The 13,801-nt window shown below is 48.8% G+C and overlaps 1 protein-coding gene across 1 annotated transcript; it reads right to left on the reverse strand.

Moving 5' to 3' along the window:
- Nucleotides 1-2,477: 2,477 nt before the first annotated feature.
- LOC102413873 (melanoma-associated antigen 10-like) lies at nucleotides 2,478-3,769 on the reverse strand. Its single transcript, XM_006072622.3, has one exon. The coding sequence runs from the start codon at nucleotides 3,767-3,769 to the stop codon at nucleotides 2,981-2,983; it is 789 nt and encodes a 262-aa protein (XP_006072684.3). The 3' UTR covers nucleotides 2,478-2,980.
- Between the last annotated feature and the right edge of the window lie 10,032 nt (nucleotides 3,770-13,801).

Genomic DNA, 13,801 nt, shown 5'->3' on the forward strand with positions numbered 1-13,801 from the left:
AACAAAACAATAGAGACAGCGTAAATAGAGACATTTATAAGACAGTGTTTGTCTCTTATAAATACCTAAATGTAATAGTCATCGCAAGGACAAAGAGGGGCAAAACCTTGTTTGAGTAAAGGATAAAAGGATCTCCATTCCCCCATCTTTTGGGACAAGGGAGACATCAGACATGTGAAGCAAGGCTCCTTGTGGCTCAAAAGTCAAGGGATAATGCCAGACCATAATAAGTCTTGCTCCTCACGGAAACCTTCACTTCGAGATCCATGTTGGCTAAGGGGTGTGTGTATGAATGCAGGGGAGTGTCCCAGTGTAGGTCAGGTGTGTTTAAAAGAAACCAGATAATTGGCTTGAAGGAAGACAAAAATTCAGAAGTACTGCCTCATATAAATGACTTTACCGCCTCTTGACTGTGCTCCTGCTCACCAGGTGTGACATCCACACTCTTTCTCTCCAGAATTCCATCTCTGCCTTGCTTCTGTCTCAACTAAACCATTTCTTTATGTGCTCTCCCACTTGTCATGCTATGTTTCTAATAATAAACTTTGTACCTGCATTTACAGTTTCTGCCTCTGTGATAAATGCATTTTTCACTGGAGGCAATGATCCATGAAAAAATAGCGTTCAGCCTCTAGCCCTTGCTAGTCTCCTGGCTAGGATTCCGGGCTCTCATCCAGGCTACCCAGGTTCAATTCCTGGGCAGGGAATTAAGATGTCTCCTCACTCAACCACTCACTGCTGCCTTGCGAGATCAGTGCCACTGGGAGGAGCCCAGGTCCTCACCTTGGCCCTGAATGGATGGCGCCTGGACAGAGCTTCCATCAGTCAGTCAGGAAGAAGCCTTTCCAGCTTCTTGAGACCTCAGCCCCATGGATGTGGCACGACCTTCCTCAAGAATATCTTTCCACCCCAGATATCAGCACAAATGGGATGCTTTTTCCCCAATGTGCTACTGTCATTTAGATGAAAAGTTTTTTTTTTTTCTGTCTTTATATTTAAATTGATGAGTTGGTCATGTATTTATTCCCAAACTGTTGGAGGTTTACCTAGGATCCCATGTTCCCTGCAGGCAGCTTCCAGGAAGCAGAGGGAGAAGAGATGTGAACAAGGACCTGGAGTCTCTCCCCTGCCCTGCAGTGTGCGCGGTGCTCAACAGACAGCAGCCGGTAGGTGTAGCTTGCGATGAAGATGATTCCCTTCGTGTGTTGAGGAGTTTTTGAGAAAGCCAAAGGTGCCTTGAATCCCCAACTGTTCCTAGTCACCCTTCTGTGCTGGCACTTTCAAATGCAAGATCTGATTTAGTTTCCAAGGCTCTTAGGAATGTCAGGGAGGGGTCCCCCCGGCTCCCTCCAGTGCTCTTTCTGCCCTTCCCTCTGCAGTGATGCTGCCCACAGTCTCAGAGAGCTGAGGATGTGCCCCTGCCTCCTGATGCCAGACACAGTCTTCCCCGGGAGGCCCGGCTGCCTCCACATGATGGAACTTGCCTGAGCACCTGCACAGGTTCCCTTAGGCTCCGCGACAGCCATGAGCTTCATGAGGGCAGGTATCAGACAAACGACAGTGAGAGGACAAGAACAGTGGGAGTTTTATTCATAAAATCTAGCTAGGATATGCACAATGCTGCACTTTTCACCTCCAAGGAGAATTCTGAGGTGTGTGAATTCAAGTTCAGTGCAGATTTTGCCACTAGTTTCCATAACGCCTCCTCATCTATGGCTTTAGGGCCTGACCACCTGGATAAGCTCACCCATTAGGTTAAGTGCACAGCCACCAGTTTCAAAGAAGACATTCCATTAAAATCCTACCAAAAGTTTGGGGCTGCTTACCAAGATGTCTTCAACTATATTCTCCAAGACTGAGTAGATTGTGCAGCAAACCAAAGTCCACTCACCCCTCCCCATTTTGAAAAATTTTGGTGTACCTAGATCAAGCAGCATAAACAAGTGTTCCTGACCATAGTGTAACTTCCCTTCCTGCCCCAGGAAATTTATCTAGGACAGAAGACGATCTTCTAATGTGTATGTCCCATTTCAGATTTTCTTCTCACCCATAAGACACTGTGTATAACTCTGGCTGCTGCCACCATCCACCCTCACCACAATCACCTCCCACAAAATGAACCCAGCTTCCCAAAGCCTCAAGCCACCCTGGCCCAGGCACCGACACTCAAGTGCTCCTCCTGGACCCTGCCCTTGGTTGCCCTGTTCTGTGGAACTAGGGGATATTCTCCACCTTCCTCATGTGACTGCAGCTCTTAGATCATCACTCTAGGGGTTTGGGTGTCCTGCTTCTAATGTCCCCACTGCTAACACAGGGCCTTCCACAGAGCACAGGCTCCATGAAGGTTTGTGAAATAAATAAGCCAGAGCAGGGCACTTATTAAGTCAAATCAGGCTTTTTGTACTTTCTTAAATAATAACTTGAAAAACTCCAATTGAACAGAGATAGTTAAGCTGTATAAAATGACAGAAAAGAAGTATAGAGGATCTCACCTCAAATACATTTTATTTCTTAATTCTTACTAAGTAGTATCATATTTCCAAAAAGTTATATTCCAAGTCCCTGTAATCTTGTTCAGGGTGACAAAATAAAATGAGTGTTCACAATCACTTTTACAAAACAGCAAAACTCTTGTTCTTGAACTGGTGAGCACAAACACACTGTGATCAACGTTATTGACATAGTTGGACACTAAAGCTCGTTAGGCCTTCTATTAAAAGGAATAACATTTGAAAAATTTCTAAAGGAAACAGAAGTGGATCTCCATGTTACTGTAGAGAACAGGAAGCCAAAGATGCTACACACCAGTTCCCCCAACTGTCCCAGGCTGTCATGACTGAGAAGGCTGAATGCTCCCTCTTCAAACACAGAGGGAAGGATCAGCCTCCCTTCCTACCCCCAGGACAAGCTGCTGGATGTGGGCCTGAAAGGAGCCTGGCTGCTTTTCTGGCTCAGGGCCCCTCTTCCTCCTCCCTCATACCTATGCACACCGGGGTGGGAAGAACCTGGGACCCCTTCCATTGACCTTGCGCAGATAGTCCTTGACTTGCTGCTTGCTTGTCTCTGCATAGGCCCGGGGACCCCACAGGAACTCGTAACGAGCAGGGTGGCTGTAAGGCACCTGCCGGTACTGCAGGTACCCCGCCCGCACCCACACTTGGGTCAGCAGCTCCTTGGGCTCCCCATAGATGCAGTGCTCTATCCCAGCAAATACCCCCATCTTGCTGAGTGCTCCCCAGACCTTCTTCTCACTGACCCGGTCCCCTGCTAGGAGAATCAGGCTCAGGGCCATCACCAGGAGGCCAGCCTTTGGTATGCTCTCCTCATCCCTCTGCATCTCATTGAGGGTGAGGCCCAGGATGGGGACCATGACATAGATGTGCTCTCTGTGGTCCACCTCCTTCATATCCAGGCCAAAGGCCAGCTGCAGGCACTGTGTGGTTTTATGGAAGACCACTGGGAAGTGGGCCTGGTTATCCCTGAGGATCGTATTCAGCATTTCAGCCTGGAAAATCGGCTCCTTAGTGCCATACTTGAGGAGCAGGAACTCCAGTAGTTGAGTCGTCATCCCATTCAGAGCCTGCTTGAACAAGATCTCTGCATCCACGGCGGCAGAGGAAGATGAGACTGGAGGGAAGGAGGCCAGAGGGGTTGAGGCATCCTCTGCCTCAGCCCCCAGGAGCTGCGCCTCCACTGGGCCCTGGGCCTGGATTTGGCCCTGAAGGTCTTCCTCAGAAGTGCAGAGCTCATTCATCGGGACCACAGACATGATGACTGGAGTCTTGTGCCCAGCGTGGGTGTGGCAGGGGGAAAATGGAGACCACTGACCTGGGAAAGAGAGAGAGTATAAATGGTCTCAGTTTTGAAATGCTCCACGGGTGGCTTTGACTGGGTCCACTTACTGGTCTTCCTTGAGGGCTGCTCTTGAGCATTACAGGGGCGCTCCTCCTTGATGGTCAGTCCCCTGTCAAGTGAGGAAGAGAAATTCTGGCTCAGGGTGCAGCCAGTACAGCCTGAGGTTCTGGGGCTGACAAGGTGGGGGATTAGGGCCTTTTGAGGTCCCCTCTGTTCTGGGATGGGGAGCCCCTGTGCACACTCAGGACACCCACCTAACCTTGACTGCTGGCACTCCTATGACCTCAGAACACAGACCTCAGACCTCAGTCTTCTCCTGGTTTCTGGGGCCCCTGTGAGACAAATCGAGGGGGCACCTCGGGGGTAGACTGTGGCACAGACTTAGGCCTTCTGTGCTGGTAGGAGGGGTTGAATCTGTGAGGTCCCCCCAGATCTGGGGTGGCTAGTCTCTTTGGGGATCACATGTAGTGCTCACTTTTCCACTGGAATGGCCTGGACCTTCCCCTTTTGGGGTCCTGCAGGGAAACTCAGAACAAGAGCCACGTCTGGACAAAGTTCCGGGGGGCCTCATATATGGCCACACCTGCCTAGGGCCTCCTGCGAGTCCTAAGCTGGGAAGATGCTGGGTCACCGCTCCTCACATCCTACCTGGCCTCCCAGCACTGAACAGAAGGGCGGGCGTCTGCTCAGTCCTCCCTCGGTATCCAGGGAGTCCAGCCTCTGCAGACCTGAAGCCTCTGCCCTCCACCAGAACACCTCACCTTAAGGCCCCTAAGAAAGAGGTGAATAAGCTGCTCACCCCGCTCTGGGGCCTCCAAGACCGGACCCCGCGCCACCTACCCCCCCACACCCCGTGCAAGAGCAAGGATCCTCCTTGCCTTAGGGTCTAACAGCCTCAGTCCTTCCCCACATGGAGCCTAGACTCCAGGCAGGCCCTGTGATTGTCCCGTCCGCCATGTTGAAACCCCGCCATTTTCACCAGGTCCCCAGGCTCTCTGAGACCCGGATGTCAGGAAATCCTGTACATGGTCATCCTGCCCGGAGACTACCAGGGTCCCCTCTGTTCTGGGGTCGGGCTCCCCTCCTCCCTCAGTGTCCTCACCTTGACTCCCGGTAGAACCTGGACTTTGTCGTCTCCCTACCTGAGGCCCGTCTCCTCACACCAAGTCCCCAGTCTCTCTGATACCCGCATGTCAGGAAGTCAGACAGGCTTAGTGTGCTCTTTTCACCACAAGGGCTTCCAGGGCCAACTACCGGGGTGGGGATCTGTGGGGTTCCATCGGTCCTCACGCAGAGACCCCTCAGTCCTCCTTCAGGCACCTCACCTTGCCTCCAGTCAGGACGTGGGATTCTCGCCTCTCCTCAACTGAAGCCCCGGCCCCTTATACCAGGGCCCCAGTCTCTCCAAGACCCGGATGTCAGGAAGTCAGACCATGCCTGTTTTGCTCATTCTATCCCAGGGACACCCCGGACTGATAATAGAGACGGGCTACTCTGAGGTCTCCTCTGATTGTGGTCCACGGTACCCTATTCTTCCCTCAGTGTCCTCAACTTGACACACCACAGGACCTGGGAATTGGTGCACCTGAGTCTCGGCCTCATATGTGAAGTCCCCAGTCTGAGACCCGGATGTCAGGAAGTGAGACCCCGCATGTTGGGCTCAACCTATCCCAGGCCCAGGGTCCCCACAGACCTCCCTCAGCATCCTCACCCAGACTCTTTCAGAACCTAACATCCTCCCCTTCACACTCTGAGGCCCATCCCCTTATATCAAGTCTCCAGTGTCTCTGCGACCCTGTGCTCATGCTGCCACCAGGGTCTCCCAGGGCTGACAGCAGGTGCCAGGACCTGTGGGGTTACCTGTGTCCTCCCTCAAGGTCCTCATCTTGAGCCCTGGCAGGTCCGGGGATGTCCCTACGTTGACCCAAAGCAGGACCCTCACATCAAGGCCTTCACTGCCCTGAGACCCCGGGAGGAGACTGTGGACATGATATCAGGGCTCCAAGCCCAGGGCTTCCCAAAGCTGAGATGATCCCACAGGGTTTCCTCAACCCTCTTTCTCTTTGTCACCACCCTCAGCTGCCAGCTTTGCTCGCCTTAGAGCCAGCACCGCCCCCCCCAAGCCAGGACCCCTGAGAGGCAAGCAGTAGAGGGGGCTCATTCCCACAAGCCTGTCAGGGTCTTCCAGGGCTAAAAGCAGTGACGACCTGTATGTCCTGGGCTCCCAGCGCCCCCCTCAGGGTTCTACCTTGACTCCTAGCACAGCTGGGCTCCTTCACTCTGCTGACCTAAACACAAGCTCCATGACTCAGGCCCTCATTTCTCCCCTCCCAGCAGGCTCAGTGATGTCACATCTGCACACCACACCCCGTGGTCCCCCATGGCTGTTGGGAGAGCTGCACATGCATCCCTTAGGGACCCTCTGTCCTCACCTCGAGTCTCTGCAAGGCATGGGCCCCTCCCTCTGTCCACATGAGACTGTGCCCTCAGGCCGACTCTGACTCCCTGAGTCACTGAGGAAGTGGTGGAGGAGGCAGGGCTCCACCTGACAGCCCGGACCAGGGTCTCCAGGAGTCCCAGTAGGAGTGAAATTGTATTCTATGAGAACCTCTGTTCCGGGGTGACTGGACTCCCTCATCCTCATTCAGGAGGGGGCCTCCTTAACACTTGAGAAAAGGCTGCAGTCCCAGGACAGATGCTGGATGGGGGCCTGCTGTGCCCATGACCATGGGGGAGCACAGGGACCCACACATCTTCACATGGGAGCCCGTCAGCAGTCACCATACTTGGAAAACATTTTGTATAAAATATTTGGTTTTAGGTGAAGAGGCTGAGTCATGGCAGGTGATTTAGGGGAACCCTTGGTTTGATGATTAGATAATATTACCTGTTGGTTGTTCATTTGCTCAATCATGTCCAACTCTTTGCAACTCCATGGACTGCAGCGTGCCAGGCTTCCCTGTCCTTCACTATTTCCCAGAGTTTGATCAAACTCATGTCCATTGAGTTTGTGATGCCATCCAACCATCTTATCCTCTGTTGTCCCCTTCTCCTCCTGCCTTCAATTGTTCCCAGCATCAGAGTCTTTTCCAATGAGTTGGCTCTTTGCATCAAGTGGACAAAGTATTGGAGCTTCAACTTCAGCATCAGTCCTTCCAATGAGTATTCAGGGTTGATTTCCTTTAGGACTGACTGATTTGATCTCCTCACTGTCCAAGGGACTCTCAAGAGTCTTTTCCAACACCACAGTTCGAAAGCATCAATTCTTCACCATTCAGCCATAAGAGTTGGTCCTGTGGGAGTGCTGTCCTTTTCACTGTTTAATCCTCATTCATATTGATGAATACATTTTACATGTCTATGAGGTGTCTGTCAGATTTTTATGTATATATGTGTGTAGATTATATGTTTCCCTCATAGCTCAGTTGGTAAAGAATCTGTGTGCAATGCAGGAGACCTGGTTCAATTCCTGGGTTGCGAAGATCTGTTGGAAAATGGATAGGCTACCCATTCCAGTATTCTTGGGCTTCCCCTGTGGCTCAGCTGGTGAAGAATCCACCTGTAATGTGGGAGACCTGAGTTTGATCCCTGGGTTGGAAAGATCCCCTGGAGAAGGGAAAGGCTACCCACTCCAGTATTCTGTTCTGGAGAATTCCATGGACTGTATAGTCCATGGGTTAGCAAAGAGTCAGACATGACTGAGTGACTTTAAAAAAGAAAAATGGTTATATGTGCTTATATACTCATACATTGGAGAAGGCAATGGCACCCCACTCCAGTACTCTTGCCTGAAGAATCCCATGGATGGAGGAGCCTGGTAGGCTACAGTCCATGGGGTCGCTGAGTCAGACACGACTGAGTGACTTCATTTTCACTTTTCACTTTCATTCATTAGAGAAGGAAATGGCAACCCACTCCAGTATTCTTGCCTGGAGACTCCCAGGGATAGAGGAGCCTGTTGGGCTGCCATCTATGGGGTCGCACAGAGTCGGACACAACTGACGCAACTTAGCAGCAGCAGCATACTCATACATGGACAAACCACAATGTATGTACTAAACATGTATATGTGGGTGTATGTTTGAATTTTTAGCTATATATTAATTCTTGGGCTACACTGCTATTGCTCAATTGCATCAGTCGTGTCCAACTTTTTGCAACCCAGACTGTAGCACACCAGCTCCTCTGTCCATGGGATTCTCTAGGCAAGAATACTGGAGTGGTTTGCTATTTCCTTCTCCAGGGATCTTCTTGACTTAGGGATTGTACTCCAGTCTCTTGCATCTCCTGCATTGCAGGCAATTCTTTTACCATTGACCAACCATATACATATTTAAATTGTTACAGAGTATCTGCTATTACTATGTTTCAATCTATCTCATACTCCAGTCCTATATTTAGTCTCTTCTTTGTATCTGTTGAGATAGTACTTCTTTAAGAAAGGTCAGGCCTTTGCTGGCTGGTGTATCAGGTGGATATTTTCACAGACTCAGGAATCAGTTCAGTTCAGTTCAGTCACTCAGTCGTATCCAACTCTGTGACCACATGGACTGCAGCACACCAGGCCTCCCTGTCCATCACCAACTCTTGGAGCTTACTCAAACTCATGTCCATCAAGTCGGTGTTGCCATACAACCATCTCATCCTCTGTCGTCCCCTACTCCTCCCACCTTCAATCTTTCCCAGCATCAAGATCTTTTCCAATGCATCAGTCATTCACATCAGGTGGCCAAAGTATTGGAGTTTCGGCTTCAGCATCAGTCCTTCCAATGAACATTCAGGACTGATTTCCTTTAGGATGGACTGATTGGATCTCCTTGCAGACCAAGGGACTTTCAAGAGTCTTCTCCAACACCACAGTTCAAAAGCATCAATTCACCAGGGAAGCCCAAAGCTCAGCAAATGTCAAGGCTGCAGGGATGCCCAGTCCTTCTTCTGTGCCCTCATGTTCCACTGGGTTTTACTTCAGCAGTATCAGGTTCTGGTTGTAATTCAATTCACTTTCACTCCCTCCAGAAGTCCCCAGCTAGAAACCAGGCTGTGTGTGTGCTAAGTCTCTACAGTCCTGTCCGACACTTTGTGACCCCATGGACTGTAGCCCACCAGGTTCCTCTATCCATGGGATTCTCCAGGCAAGAATACTGGAGTGAATTGCCATTTCCTATGATGGGGGATCTTCCTTACCCAGAGATCAAACCTGCATCTCTCATGTTTCCTGCATTGGCACGCGGGTTCTTCACCACTAGTGCCACCTGGGAAGCTGCAGAAACCAGGCTAGTCCTACTGTATCATCCACCTCCTGCCAGCCCAGATCCAGATCCATGCACCAGCCACTCCCCAGGCAGTTAGAGACCCATCTAGCACATCCTGAGACAGTCACTGCCTGGAACAGAGCCCTCGGTGCCCAGCACTTGTGGTAGCAATTGAAGTCTACATCGGGCTCCTCAGATTCAGTTCACATGCCCAGAGACAAGGGTGCTGCCTGCTGCTCTGTTCAGGATGAGAGCCCTCACTGGCAGCATGCTGAGCACAATCTTGGCTGCTCTGCCTTCTCACTCAAGTACTTCTGATTGTGCTGCTCATCTCAATGATTCCTCGAAATCCAACAAATTGTGCCAGCCTTGTGCATACAGCAGTGAATGGAAGAGGCAGAGGGTGACTTTAAGGAGTGCCCATCTGAGGATCCTAGATCGGGTTCAAAAAAGCCTTGAATTCTCCCTGAATCCTCATCCTTCTGCTGTGGCAGGATATTTGGGGATGTTGACCAACAGACCCATGTGTTCTGCCCTCACCCCAGGAGTTAGGGTCAAAGGTGGGAGGATGATAGAAATTCCAGGTCAGAGGAACTTGTGATCTCTCGCTGGACTGTACCCTGGACAGTGTTCAGTCTTAGAAGTCCTCTCCCACCAGCATGGCTCTGCTGCGGAATTGCTGGAGGCAGCCCCCTGTGCTTCCTGTGGCACTAAAGTATCATAGGAAAGCAGCTGAATTTACCTGTGCCCCCAAGAAGAAGTTGTGATTGTGTCAGAGAAAGAAAAAGTCACCCTCCAAAGGATGTTGCTGTGGACGGTGTAGCTAGGAACCAGGCTAGGATGACGACACCTCATTGGAAGCCAGCATGAAGATGTGCTGTCTTTGAGGGCCACATGGGATGTACTGCTACATCACAGTCCAGTGGATGCTGGTGTATACAGTGGCCACTGACAGGGGCCAGATTCTCTGTTTCTCCAGACGCCAGGAAACTAAGCCTCACAGAATTTAGGTGATAGCCTGCTAGGAGGAGAAAATCCCAAGTTGCTGGATAGCAATAATTAGTCATTAGTAAGAAGTAACTGGAGCAATGTGGAATTAAAATGTCTGTTCTCTGGTGGAGTCGAGGTTCCAGATAGGGCTCATTTGTGGTAGGTCGAATTCTATATGGCCTCCAAGTTTTCTACCCCCCGGTATATATGTCATGTATAATCCCTTCTCCTTGAATATATGTTGTATGGGTGGAATGGACTACTTGTTTGCCAGCAATAGTTTGTGGGGAAGGTGTAGGAATTTTTGCAGATATAATTAAGGTCCCTAATCAGATGACTTTCACTTAATCAAAAGGGAGATTATCCTGGGTGATTCTGACCTTATCAGGTGATCCTTACAAAAGAGGGCCAGGCTTTCCCTGCATTAGAGAAATTCCCCTTGCTGGCCTTGATGAAGTAGACTACCATGTGAGAGAACCTGTAAAAGGGCCATGTGGCATGGAACTGTAACTGGTATCTAGGAGCTGAGAGCAATCCTTGGCTGATGGCCAGCAAGAAAATGAGGACCTTGGTCCTATACCCCAAGAAACTGAACTCTGTAAACAATATGAATAAGTTGGAAGAGAACCCAGGGCCTCAGATGAGAACATAGTCCTGGCTAGCACATCGACTGCAGCTTTGTGAAACCCTGAGCAGAAGACCCAGTTAACCTGCACCCAGACTTCTGACCCAAAGAAGCTATGAGGTAATAAATGGGTGGTCTTTACAGCCACTGAGATTGTGATTACACAGCACTTATTGGTCCTTCTTCATTCATTGAAGACTCAGGCACCTGGCTCACTGGTGCCCTTGGCATCCTGAGTCCTGCCATCATCCTGGGTGACTTTAGTGTCTACCTGGGCAGCCCACACTACTCATAGTTCCTTGACTTCTCCCCTGCCTCTAACAATCTCTCTTCTCTGCACCTCAGCTCCCCACCTGCACAGCCACATTCTCGACTTTTCATTCTCACGATCTGCTCCACCTCAAACATCTTAAATTTTGGGATCCCACTCTGACTACAATCAGTTCTCTCATGCCCTCGCTCTTAACCACTGTCACCCAGGCCGCTCTCTCATGAGCCCCTGCATTTGCTCTCACTCTTGTCCTTCTGCTGCTACTTCCCAGCGAATAATAACAAAACCAAGAGAATTATGCCAACTGGTGCAAGTAATTTTCTATTTTAGCTTACCTTCAGCATAGCTCATCAATCTCATTGCATTTTGAAATGTTTTTAAGTTGTATTTCTTTTCTAGGGTTACTGTGACTAAATACCACAAACTAGATGGCTTAGAACAATAAAAATGTATTCTCTTACTGTATGGAAACAGGAAGTCTGAAATCAAGGTATTTGCAGAGCTTTGAACCTTCTGAAACCAGTAAGAGAAGGATCTTTCCTTACCCCATCCAGCTGCTGGTGGTTTACTGGCATTTTTTGCTATTCACTGTCTTGTCGATGCACTATTCCAATCCTCCATCTTCAGGTCGACATTTTCTTTCTGTGTGTGCCTGCCTTCTGTGTGCAAATTTCCCCCTTTTATAAGGACATCAGTCACATTAGATTACATCCCACCTTACTGACCTGATTTTACCTTGATTACCTCTGTAAAGGCCCTATTTCCAGATAAGGTCACATGTTGAAGTATTAGGGATGAGGACTTCAACAAATCTTTTTAGGGGCAGCGGGTTGTGGGCAGACACAATTCAACCCAGAATGAAGTCAGAGAGAACAAAAGGCACATAATACAAATCAAACGTCCTATGCCCTTCCCATCAGCATCCCTTTCTCATTTTCATTGTTTCTAGTTTCAGTTTGTCTGATACTTTGCCTCAACCTTTGTAAATACTGTGCTTATATCTATATTAAGTTTTTTATGTAGTTCTCAACATTAGACATTCTCCACTGACTTCCTGCTATGCTAGATGACATTATAGTTCACTCATCCTTTTGTCTTTTTAAGTCTATATTTTAAATTTTTGATTGTGGTAATTGATCAAGGATATACAAAAGTAAAGAAAAGAGAATAATAAAACTCACGTGCTCATCACTGAAGTTCATCAGTTATTAACTCATGACCCATTTCTTTTCGTCTCTCTCCCTACCATTTTCCCTTTTCCTCTTTTTTTTCGTTTTGAAAAATATTTATTTGAGTGCATCAAGTCCTAGTTGTGGCACATGGGATCTTTGTTGTGGATGGGGGATCTTTTGATGTGGCACGCAGGCTTAGCTGCTGTATAGCTTGTGGGATCTCACTTCCCTGACCAGGGATCAAACCCATGTCCCTGTCTTGGAAGGCAAATTCCTAACCACTGGATCACAAGGGAAGTCCCACATTTCTGAGTTTTACAGATACTGTAACTGCCCCAGAGGGAAAAGGCAAACTGCCTGATGACCTGACTGCAGCCATGCCATAAAATGCTTCACTTTGAGCCAGTACTGAAAGGTTGTCCCTATGAGCTCTGAAAGACATGGGATTCTTGGCCTGCACAGAGGAATTCAATCTGGGGCCAGTGACGAGGCTTGATCGCTTAAGCTTTTGTGTAGTAAAGTTTTATTAAAGTATAAAAGAGATAGAGAAATCTTCTGACATAGACATCAGAAGGGGGCAGAAAGAGTACACCATTTTTAGTTTACAGCAAGAAGTTATATACCTATTGAAAAGTGAAAAGTGAAAGTGAAGTCGTTCAGTTGTGTCCGAGTCTTTGCGACCCCATGGATTGTAGCCCACGGGATATTCCAGGCAAGAGTACTGGAGTGGGTTGGCATTTCCTTCTCCAGGGGATCTTCTTGACCCAGAGCTCAAACCCAGGTCTCCCACATTGCACACAGAGGCTTTACCTCTGAGCCATCAGGGAAGCCCTATCAGCAAGCTGCTCATTAGAGAAAGGAATGTCTCAAAACTGAGAGAGTGGCACCAGGCCCCTCACTCACAACATGCATTTGGAGATAGCATTGGCACAAGGTGAGTCATCCTGGGCCATAAAACAATTGACATGAATCTTGAAGAAAGGCAGGTTTCCAAGCAAATACAAAGTTTCATTAACATAGCTTAAGTGAACATTTCCATATGTAAAACATATTGGTTTGTTGAGCCATTATCCCCTCTGAGTCTTGGGTGGAACCTACTTGAAGAAAGACAGAGTTTAAAGTAAATAATGAAATAAGTTCAATAACATTGCTTAAGAGAAATATTTCCATAGGAAAAACACATTCGTTAACTAAAGGTTTGAGAAAAGTTAAGTTCAGGTGGTAACAGGTATCATCATGGAAATGCGGAATTTTAAAAGAAACCTCCTTTTACTTTTGTATATAGAAGGAAAAAAAAGTCTTACATTTGTAGTTTGTTTCCTCCTGTTGCTTAAGAGAGGGGAAAAAAAATTCTGACACTTGCCCGAGTCCACAGGTCAGAGATCAGAGGAGGTCCAGGCAGTGCCAGGAGTCAAGGTGAGTAGGTTCCCCTGAGTGTGCATCAGTGACTACACATCCCAGAACAGAGGAGACCCCAGAAGGCCCTAATCCCCCACTGTGCCAGCCCTGAAATCTCAAGCTGTGCTGGCTGCCCCCTGGGGAGCCACCTCACATCCTCCTTTGGGTAGCCAGGGTTCAAGCTGCTCAGGAGGAGCTCCTCTATGAGGCCCGAGAACACCCCTCAAGCAGAGACCTA

This window comes from Bubalus bubalis, chromosome X, assembly GCF_019923935.1.
Source record: "Bubalus bubalis isolate 160015118507 breed Murrah chromosome X, NDDB_SH_1, whole genome shotgun sequence".
NCBI lineage: Eukaryota > Metazoa > Chordata > Mammalia > Artiodactyla > Bovidae > Bubalus > Bubalus bubalis.

What these genes read in the sequence shown, in the direction of transcription:
- LOC102413873 (XM_006072622.3), bottom strand. Translation starts at nt 3,769, where the DNA reads ATGTCTGTGGTCCCGATGAATGAGCTCTGCACTTCTGAGGAAGACCTT.